This window comes from Myxocyprinus asiaticus, chromosome 1, assembly GCF_019703515.2.
Source record: "Myxocyprinus asiaticus isolate MX2 ecotype Aquarium Trade chromosome 1, UBuf_Myxa_2, whole genome shotgun sequence".
NCBI lineage: Eukaryota > Metazoa > Chordata > Actinopteri > Cypriniformes > Catostomidae > Myxocyprinus > Myxocyprinus asiaticus.
This window is the reverse complement of record NC_059344.1, coordinates 14,029,400-14,040,220: the sequence shown is the minus strand read 5'-3', so window position 1 is coordinate 14,040,220 and position 10,821 is coordinate 14,029,400. Positions and strand designations below refer to the sequence as shown.

General features: G+C 36.2%; 1 protein-coding gene across 1 annotated transcript; it reads left to right on the top strand.

Moving 5' to 3' along the window:
• The first annotated feature begins 1,720 nt into the window (after positions 1–1,720).
• LOC127444883 (reticulocalbin-1-like) lies at positions 1,721–10,588 on the top strand. The gene is made up of 6 exons (XM_051704503.1): positions 1,721–2,191; positions 5,038–5,231; positions 5,518–5,696; positions 6,204–6,264; positions 7,308–7,507; positions 7,646–10,588. Exons 1-6 carry the CDS (start codon positions 1,971–1,973, stop codon positions 7,751–7,753), a joined length of 963 nt encoding a protein of 320 aa, XP_051560463.1. The 5' UTR covers positions 1,721–1,970; the 3' UTR covers positions 7,754–10,588.
• Positions 10,589–10,821: the final 233 nt, after the last annotated feature.

Sequence of the window (10,821 nt, the reverse complement as noted above, 5' to 3'; positions counted from 1 at the left end):
TCTTGGGATTCGGTAATATTTCAGTTCCCCAGACTTTTTAAAGTGGTGGTTCACTAAAATGAAATGTTTAAATCTTTTTACAAGATGTTGATATGTCCAATATAACTAATTAAATAAATTATTGCATTAAAACAATCTTTATCATGAAAGAATGTCTTCTTCTTTCGTATACCAAGCATTTTGTCATGTCCCTGAGGCACTGAATTTGCACCTTGAAAATATTTAATAAAATGTGCACTCAGTCTAATTTTTGTTCATATTTTATTCATTTAATTGTGTTCATTTTCTGGGAAAGATATTTTACCCCCCAATAAATAAATAAATAAATTCATTGTAAAAAAACTGCCATTAAAGTTTTGTCCCTCAGTCTGAAATTCCACACCAACAATTTTCAACCCATAAAAATTTTGGTTACACCCAATTATGACATTGTTAACCAAAAGTGACATCATTCAGCTTTCTTCAACAGCGTGGTGCAGAAACGGGTAAGAAATATCATAATTTGTATTCATATTATAAAGTGTATTGAAGTCAGATGGGTATGGTTAACCTTAACAACTCAACCCCGTCACATAAATTAAGATATTAAATCAGTACTTTTCAAAATGATATTTTAATCCATAAATATATAAAGAATTAATTCATTTCATGCATGCTTCGTGGTCTTCTGTCCTACACCAAATGAGGAACAGTGGCCATTTTGAGCGAAAAACCCCAATTCCATCACATTTTTCAATGTAAAACTTTAACAGGGTTGAGTTATTCACTACATTTATGAATATTGTAACAAAAATATAGACAATATAGTATACATTACACATTATAATTATTTACTTGAATGAAACATGGTGTTGAAAATATGTGGGTGTAAGTAGGCTAGATGTGGAAGAGTTGTGATGGGATGAGACAAGAGTGACAATATTGGATCATTAAAATGGGAACACAATTAAAAAATCCATGTATTGTTTTCTGAGCACAACCTTACATGTTAAGGGCTAGCTCAAAAAAGTTGGAGTTTTAGTTAAAAATCTGAATATAAAACATTTTGAACAAAAACAATGAGACCATAGACTTATCACATAAAAATGAGAAAATTGTCATAAATGTTATGTAGTCATTAAATTAGTATGAGGGATACATGAGCAATAGGTAGATGTTTATTTTATAACCAGTATTGGGTAGAATCATACTCAAACCATGTCCGTGACAGGGCTGAGAACAAAAAGTGTCCAAAATCTGAAAGAAATAATAATGATAATAATAATAAAGGATGATTTGTTAGAGGTTTAATAAGTGCCTAATGTTGTGGAGTATACAGAAAATTAAGCATATGTAGTTACAAAAATAATAATTCCAATTTGAAATATTACTGAATCTCAGGAATGGCCCGCTTGTTATCTTTCATATTTAAAACATGTATTAAATGTAGTAGTTTTATGCTTTATTAGCTGACCTCTGAGAAGTAAAACCGGCCTAAACCCGGTAAGATTACGGCTCTTTTTTGGATTTTCACATTTTTATGTTTACTGTAGCCTTTAGGAATATTTGGCAAGCAACAGCAGTCGCTTCTGCGTGTCATCTTGAAACGTGGCGTTCACGCCCATCTCGAGTTACAGACAATCCATTGACCAATAGCAGAGCTTCTAACAATAGCTGCGTTTTGTTAGCGACGACGTGATTGGCTGTGCTGCGAAACACATCCACTCGGGGTTCGGTTGTAGCCCTTTGTGATCCGCGGGGTATGTTTGAATCGAAAACGAAAAGAACTGACTTGTTCTCTGATGTCTTGGAATTGTTTCGCTCCGAGAAGAAACATTGTAACACTTGTAACGTCTCTCCCTGGCAACGGAATCGTCTGAGATTGTAACGCGTGCTTCTATCAGTGCTCTACGAAGGAGTAAGCTGGATCAAACAGTTGTTTAACTTTATGCAAGTTTTAAACTCTCTGCGGTGGATTGCATTCTCTAGGCATGGACGTGTCGGTGTATTTATGGGTTTTGTCGCTGTACGCGTGTCTTGTGTATGGTAAGCCCACTATTAGGAAAGAAAGGGTCCACCATGAACCTGAATTGAGCAGACAACCCCACGAAGATAACCAGAGCTATCAGTACGATCATGAGGCCTTTTTGGGCAAAGAGGAGGCCACCACATTTGATCAACTCACCCCAGAGGAAAGCAAAGCCAGATTAGGGTAAGATTTGGGTTTGGATCTATCAAAACACCGAGTTCCAACCTTAATGGAAAACCTGGAAATATCAGGAATTGTGATTTTCTAAAAATTAATTAAATCTCGAAACGTCACAGAAAAGCCATGGAAATCTGTAGTGGATATAGGTTATAATTATAATATAATAATAATAATAATAATTTAAAAAAAATCCTCATCCAGTAATCACAAACGATTCATGTAAATGCATTGGTCAATAGGTATGGGAACCCTAAAATAGTATGCACATTTTGGCAAAAGTATGCAACCTAATGCTTTTTTAAAAGAGTTTAAAGATATAAGGGCATTCCTTTCCCCGTTTAAAAGTGTCATTTGACCTGTTATTGCTGAATGTGTGAATTGCTTATTTGCGTGATTCCGAGACATTTTAAACTTTGACAGCAGGTAGAGTATCAAGGCTGTGTTGTATAACGGTGCATTAGATGCAGGGTTTGTGGTTGCCTCTCCATTATTATCATAATGAGTTCATGAAGCATGTTTTCAAGCACATTGCATTGGAATGAATGCCATGGCAGTACAGAAGCCTGACTGTCAGTAGTATAGACTATGAAAGTGAGCATATACGTTTCAGCTACTGTATATTTTGTATTTGGATATCAGAGCTTATCTTGACAAAGTAACAAGTTTGCCAGCTCACAGGTTGGAGGAAATGGGCCTATAGGCATGAGACTTGGTGCTCGTCCCACAGAACTGCCTTTAGAGTGCTCTTGAGTGGGAGGGCTCACCTAACATCACAACGTGGCATAAGGGATAAAAATAAGTTTGCTGCTCTCAAGATCGAGTCCATTTGACTCTGGTTTGACTGGTGGGTGAATCTCGTGAAACCTGAAAAAATGTCCAAAAAAAAAAAAAAAAAAAATGTCAAGAACATGTCTGGGTCATCTTTCACAAACCAAAATAAATAAGTTTTATTTTGCTTAAAGAAAATGAAGCTTATTGTTAGGGCCATTAAGATTGTGTTATTTGTATGATGATTAAAGGAATAGTTCACCCAAATTAAAATGTCATCGTGCCATCCCATATGTAGAACATACACACACACACACACACAAAGATTTTTAGAAGAATATCTCAGCTCTGTAAGTCCATACAATGCAAGAGAATAATGAACAAAACTTTGAAGCTCCAAAAAGGACATAAAGGCAGTATAAAAGTATTATATACGACTCCAGTGGTTAAATCCATGTCTTCTGAAGCAGTCTTATCAGTTTTAGTTGAGAACAGACCAAAATGTAACTCCTTTTTTTACTGTACATCTTGCCATTGCTGTCTCTAGGCACCATCCTGATTTCAAGCTCGATTGCACTTCTTATTTGATGCATGCGCAGAGGAATCGTGCTTGATATCATGATCACCTGCTGATGTCAAGATTTATGGTGGGGAAAAAAAGATATATTTAGTTATTCTGTTCTGACCCAAAACCGACTGGATCACTTCAGAAGACCTGGATTAAACCACTGGAGTCATATGGATTTCTTTTTATGCTTCATTTATGTGCTTTTTGGAGCTTCAAAGTTTTGGTTACCATTCACTTGCATTGTATGGACCTACAGAGCTGAGATATTCTTCTAAATCTTTATGTTCAGCAAAAGAAAGCAAGTTATTCACATCTGGGATGGCATGAGGGGGCGTAGGAAATATAGTAAGTGATATTATAAAGACATGCTATTGTACTGAAGCCAAAAAAAAAAAAAATTAAAATATTATCTGCAAAATATTGTCTATAAAAGTAGATAAACCTGAAGAGAAAAATGTATTTGTGAAGTGCTTATCACAATATACATTTTTCCAAAAACCATTTACAGAGAATACCATTGTACAACCCTTTCCTGGACTTTCAAACCAGTCTTTAGAAAGCAGAATCTAAAACTAATAATGTGAATTCCATAATGTCAAACTTTTTTATTATTTTTGTATTTTTTATTTTTTTTAAATGCATTTTCTGCAGACCACCCCGTTCTGCCCCCCTGGGCATCCCTGGTCCCCAGTTTGAAAACCCATGTAATAAGATTTAGAATTGAGAATAATGATAAGTAGTAGCCATGTAATAAGTGGATAATGAGGGATGTAATAAGCCATGTAATAAGGGATAATGTACAGTCAGCCGGTTGTTATCGCAAAATAAACCCAGACAGGGTGATCAGCCTGAAAGGGGTTTTTCCGTTATTATCCACTTAATACATGGCTACTAACCAAATAAATAAATACATGAACCTAATTTATTGATTTGTGTTGAAATTATATGAGAAGAAATAAATCGCTGAACAGCTGAAATCCACCTCTAGTTTGCATCAGAGTTCTGTTGGTGTTTATTTTGTAATTAATGATCATCGGACTGCTCAATATGCATTGTATTACACGACTACTTGCCAAATAAATAAATGCACATGAAACATTGATTTGAGTTGAATTTTTTTATTAGCTTACTTTTATAGATAGCACATTGATCCGAGAAGTAGGAACGATGGCTCGGAATACCCGGATGAGTGGTCTGATACGTGGATGTGCGGTTGTTACTGATCAATATCAGACCACTAGATGGAGCCATTGACCAATCAGAATCGAGTATTCCAGAGAGCCATGTAATAATTTCTAATATTTTATATAACAGTAAAATATGTCCTGGATATGTTTTTTGTGAAATTCATCCTAATAGGGCAGAAAAGCTAGAAATGTTTTGTGAAGACTCATTAAGTTTTTTACTTTCCGCCCATTGTGCTATTTGAGATCAAGGTTTTAGCTTACATTTTATGAAAAATTAATGGCTACTTAAAATGACTATTTTTTCTATACACTATACACATCTTTAGGAAAATAGTTGATCGGATTGACAGCAATGGTGATGGATATATCACTATGGATGAACTCAAGGCCTGGATCAAGAGAGTACAGAAGCGTTACGTCTACGAGAACGTTGCAAAGGTCTGGTCTGACTACGACCTGAACAAGGACAATAAGATCTCATGGGAGGAATATAAGCAAGCAACCTACGGTTACTATCTAGGTGAGTCACAGAACTGTTCAGAAACTGTCTGAAATTTTGATATTGATTAAATGTTTGTGAAGGACTCCTTCAACTTGAATTGAGCTCATGTGTTCTAATAAGGACTGACAAGCTTACCAATACGTGAAAGGCAACTCAAATGAACTGACTTGAGTAAAATGAGGCAGCCTTTAGCTGCGCGACTCAAGCTACTGAGTTGCTCTCTTCAAGGGATCTGCAGAAGATTTGCACATTATTACTTCTCATCATTACAGTGTTCTGATGTGACCTGACACTCGTTTCACAGCTAATCCAGAAGAGTTTGAAGATGCAACTGACCAGTTCAGCTTTAAGAAGATGCTTCCACGAGATGAGCGCAGGTTTAAGGCTGCAGATCTAAATGGCGACTTGGCCGCAGAGCGAGAGGAGTTCACTGCTTTCCTCCACCCAGAGGAGTTTGATCACATGAGGGATATTGTGGTCCTTGTAAGTGGAATTATTTAAACAGAAAAAAATGGATTGAAATAAATAAATAATCTTATCCATCATCTGTTTGTAGAATATTTCACTGCTTCCTGGAGTACTCAATTCTGAATGGTCAATCTTAAGTCTCCATTTTAACTTTAACTTTCAGATGTAAAAGTGAAACTAAACAGGCACCACATGTGACTTTCAGATGTGAAAGTGGAGATTTAGAGTAAAAAAAACAAAAAAGACTTACATTTTGATCTGTTTCTCACCCAATATTTTGAATATTTTGGCACTGGAATTTACATATCATGAATGGGACATGATGTCAACCAGAAAAAGGCTGCTTATTAAGATGAATTTGAAAATTTAACTCTACAATATTTGCTTGTATTTTTTCAAAGAAAATAAAGATCAGAGCATTTGTTTTTGTGTCCTAAACAATGTTTGAAACAATAGCAGAATGCTAAAAGTAAGTTTAATTGCAGTTTCAGTTTTACTCTTTGCTCTGCTTTCTTCTGCTAGGAAACTCTGGAGGACATTGACAAGAATGGAGATGGGCATGTAGATGAGGACGAATACATTGGTAGGTTGGTCTGCATTTTGGACTATTGTTTATACGTACAATACCTGATATATTTTGAGTTTGTCTTTCCCACACAAATAATTTTGAAGATGTTCTGTTTCCATGACCAAATTGGGAATGAATGTTATTTGTGTTTGCTGTTTTGAAAAAAGCCATATTTAACCAGTAGATGTTTATTTTATCTCCAAGAAAAGATTAGTTATTTTTGTCTGGCATATTCCGAATGGATTTCAAAGCTTTTTCACACCAGATATGATTGTCTTTAGAACAGAACTTAAAAAAAAAAACAAGATGCAGGCAGATTTGACTTTGATGGACTTTCAAGGCCTTATTGTTGAACAAAAGGATGGTCACCCAAAATGGAAAATTCTTATCCCCCTTATGTTTTTCAAGAGCTTTACTATGTACTGGAGATCTATCGATATACACTCACGAGCACTTTATTACAAACACTAAGATCCTAATAAAGTGCCCAATGTGATCTTTTGCTGTTGTAGCCTATTTGCCTCAAGGTTCGATGTGTTGTGCATTCTGAGATGCTATTCTGTTCACTATAATTGTACAGAGTGGTTATCTGAGTTACCGTAGACTTTCTGTCAGCTCGAACCAGTTTGGCCATTCTCTGTTGACCTCTGTCATCAACAAGGCGTTTCTGCCTGCAGAACTGCCACTCACTGGATGTTTTTTTGTTTTGTTTTTGGCACCATTCTGAGTAAACTCTAGAGACTGTTGTGCGTGAAAATCCCAGGAGATCAGCAGTTACAGAAATACTGAAACCAGCCCATCTGGCACCAACAATCATGCCACGGTCGAAATCAATGAGATCACATTTTTTCACATTCTGATGGTTGATGTGAACATTAACTGAAGCTCCTGACCTATATCTGAATGGTTTTATGCATCGCACTGCTGCTACACAATTGGCTGATTAGATAATCGCATGAATAAGTGGGTGTACAGGTGTACCTTATAAAGTGCTTAGTGAGTGTATCTACAGTATATATTGTGCAAAACACCATATATATTGTCCTGCTGTTTTGCAGCGGACATGTTTGCTCATGAAGATGGCGGTCCAGAACCAGACTGGGTTAGGACTGAGAGAGATCAGTTTTCTGATTTTAGAGATCTTAATAAAGATGGGAAGATGGACCTAGAGGAGGTTCGCCACTGGATCCTCCCACAGGACTATGACCATGCACAGGCAGAGGCCAGACATTTGGTGTATGAGTCAGACACAGACAAGGTGAGGGCCTTCTGTCCGAGAATATAAGTGTACTTGGTATTTCAATAAATAACCTTATTTTGATACAGTCAAAATTATGTGGAGAACAAAAACACAAATGTAAACACATTTTTCTTTTATGATGTTTTTTTTCACCAGGACCAGATGCTTACCAAAGAAGAGATTCTTGAGAACTGGAACATGTTCGTAGGCAGCCAGGCCACCAACTACGGCGAAGACCTCACTAAGAACCATGATGAGCTATGAGCCCAAGTAAAAGGTCTGGAACTCTGCTGGACATTGTGACCGCAGGCATCCTGACCTGAAACTCTATGGCAACCATTCCTTTCCTTGGGAAGAAAAACAGAAGCCATGCCACTGATTGACTGATCTATTGCAGCTCTACCTCACAGAACAGACATAGAGGAATCATTGCTATTGAGAGTCTTAAATATAAATGGCCATGGTCCCAAATGCAAACTTACGGCTTTCTCCTGCACTCTATGTTCTTTTTGTGGGATGCCAAAGGACTATTCTGGTCTAGACTGAATGAGCTGCTACAGATTACTTCAGCTGAAGCTAAGCCTTTTAACTCGTACGTTTTCATTTTTTTAAAGCAGTCATTGGATGAAGCCAGTACTTGTACAAGTTGTTCCTGTTTTTGTCTGGTGTCATTATATTGTAACAAACAAGAAAATACTAATTCTATTTATTTAGGATTTTAATTAACATGTCTTAATTCTACAATGCTGTTATTGCAGCAAGTCAGTGTTGTTATACAGTTATTAGATGTGTTTATATGTGTAATTTCACTACACTGTAGAAACATCTACATTGTAGGTAATCATATACATTTTCCCAGAGCTGGACAGTAATGACTCTTACTTTTGTTTTTGACAGACCGTGCTTGATACACAGCTGCCTCAGATGCTTCTTTTAAAGGAATAGTTCACCCAAAAATTCTCTCATCATTTTCTTACCCTCATGATATCCCAGATGTGTATAAATTTCTTTCTTCACGAGAACACATTTTAAGAAAATTAGAAAAAATGAGTAGGTCCTTGAAATGTGGATGGTGATTCGACTTTTGAAGCTCCAAAAATCACAGACAGTCAGCATAAACGTCATTCATACGAGTCCAGCTGTTGAATTAATGTTTTCTAAAGTGATACGATCACTTTTGGTGCAAAAAAGATCAATATGCAAGTACTTTTTTAACTCTAAATCATCGCTTCCAGTCAGCAGTGGTAAGCACATGTGACGTGATCGCATTGGCACGTAAAACACGTGAGAACTGGGGCAAATGCGACACATGGAAGAGCAGCTCTGTTTACAACTGAGCAGGATGAGCGTTGTACAGAAGCATCGTTGGTTTTGGTTTAGAACTGTATTTATCTGTTTCTTTACTCACAATGGTGCGTTTGTGTGCTTATTCTGGATGTCTCAACCAAGAGTATAACATGACATTTCATCCATAACATGGCAACGCGAATACATCACACGAGAGACCGTGTGATCTCCACCCTCTCGTGAAGTTTACCAGAAGCATTGGATAATAGTTAAATAGTACTTAAATATTGATCTTTTTTCGCACCAAAAGTGATCGTATCACTTTAGAAGACATTAATTGAACTGCTGGAGTCGTATGGATGACATTTTTGCTGACTGTTTGTGATTTTTGGAGCTTCAAAAGTCAAATCACCATCCACTTGCACTTTAAGGACCTACAGAGCTGTGGTGTTATTCTATTTTTCTTCAAATGTGTTCTGCTGAAGAAAGAAATTCATACACACCTGCGATTTCATGATTGTGAGAAAATTAAAGAATTTTCATTTTGGGTGAACTATCCCTTTAATTAACTTTTTATGTCTTTTGAATTTTGCATGTGTAGTTTATTTTTGTCTAATGTCTGGTAAATTTCCAAAAAGAAAGGTTGCATTTGGTTGGTGATTATGGAAGATTTTTTACCCCTGTTCCAAGCAGTTTCAACATGAAATATCCCTAGCGTCTCTTCAAAATCTGTTCATTGCTGTACATTTGTACATTGCTAAAATTTGGACCTGTTTGTCTTCAAGTGTTCTAAATCTGTAGAGGCTTGTACATCCAGGGTTTTGATCTTGATCCTGGTGTCAGTTCTTAATCTGAACCAATAGCAGTGATGCCCCTTTTAGGTTTCTTATGTATAGTCGTACCTGAGATACCAAGTCACTTTAACGTGATAATCATTCTGAAGTGTTGAGGAATACAAAGCATCTTTATCTGCTGGCATGATTGTGATGTTTGGTTCCAACCGATGAAGCTTCTCAGATGAGGGTCTTAAAGATTAGAGTATTAAAAATGTCTTTAATAAATTGATAGTCTAGTCTTAGATCAGCCATTCAACAATGACTCTGACGATACAAACTTTCCTAGTCTTCATTTTTATGTACTAAACTAATACAGTATGGTAGATCATACTATAAAATTTCACTACGGCCTTGTTTTTTCCTCTCCACAGAGGACTGCATGAGTATATTTTTCTTTTTTGTAATTGTGGTTTTAAATTCTGAAATGCTTTTATTTTAATTTGTTGAATTTATGGAATTAAATGGCATCATATTGTGATAAACTTGTAGGAGAAAGGAGGTGAAATGGGGATATTTAATTGTCTTCCAACAGAATGCAACAGCGTTTTCATTTAAGCCAGTGTTCCGCTTTGGTTACTTAAAAAGTCTTTCATGAAACTTTTAAAATTGTCATTTTTTTATTTTATTTTTTTAGATTGTTTGTTTCATAAATAGTATAAATCAGTCAAATTTAATTGTAATAAAAGAAAATGGAATTCTGTTTAAAAATAGATTTCCACGCATGCTTCGGGACTTCAGTGCTCACTAGAGATGCTGCAGATGGAGACTGGTGGTTAATAGAAACTACGTTGACATTTCTAAATGGAAACTAAACAGTCAGACCTGTACCAAATGTTAAGGTCCCATTGCCACATTGGAGTGTGTTCATCGCAGCTGTTGACCATTGTTATTTGTTGGCCCCTTGCCTGATGTGGTTCTAATTGGTTAATTACACATTAAAGATGACCAGGCACTGATTATGTGCCAGATGTGTAAATATGCCAAACTAAAGCCGTTATCTTTATTTAGTAAGTTTTATTTTCATGAGTGAATTTGGATATCTAGTAGGGATTCACTTTAGACATTCACAGAGACTGGTGTAGTGGTTGATCATTATATATTATATACACACACACACACACACACACACACACACTCTCTGGCGGACAAAAGTTTGGAATAATGTACAGATTTTGCTGTTTCGGAAGGAAATTGATATTTTAATTCACC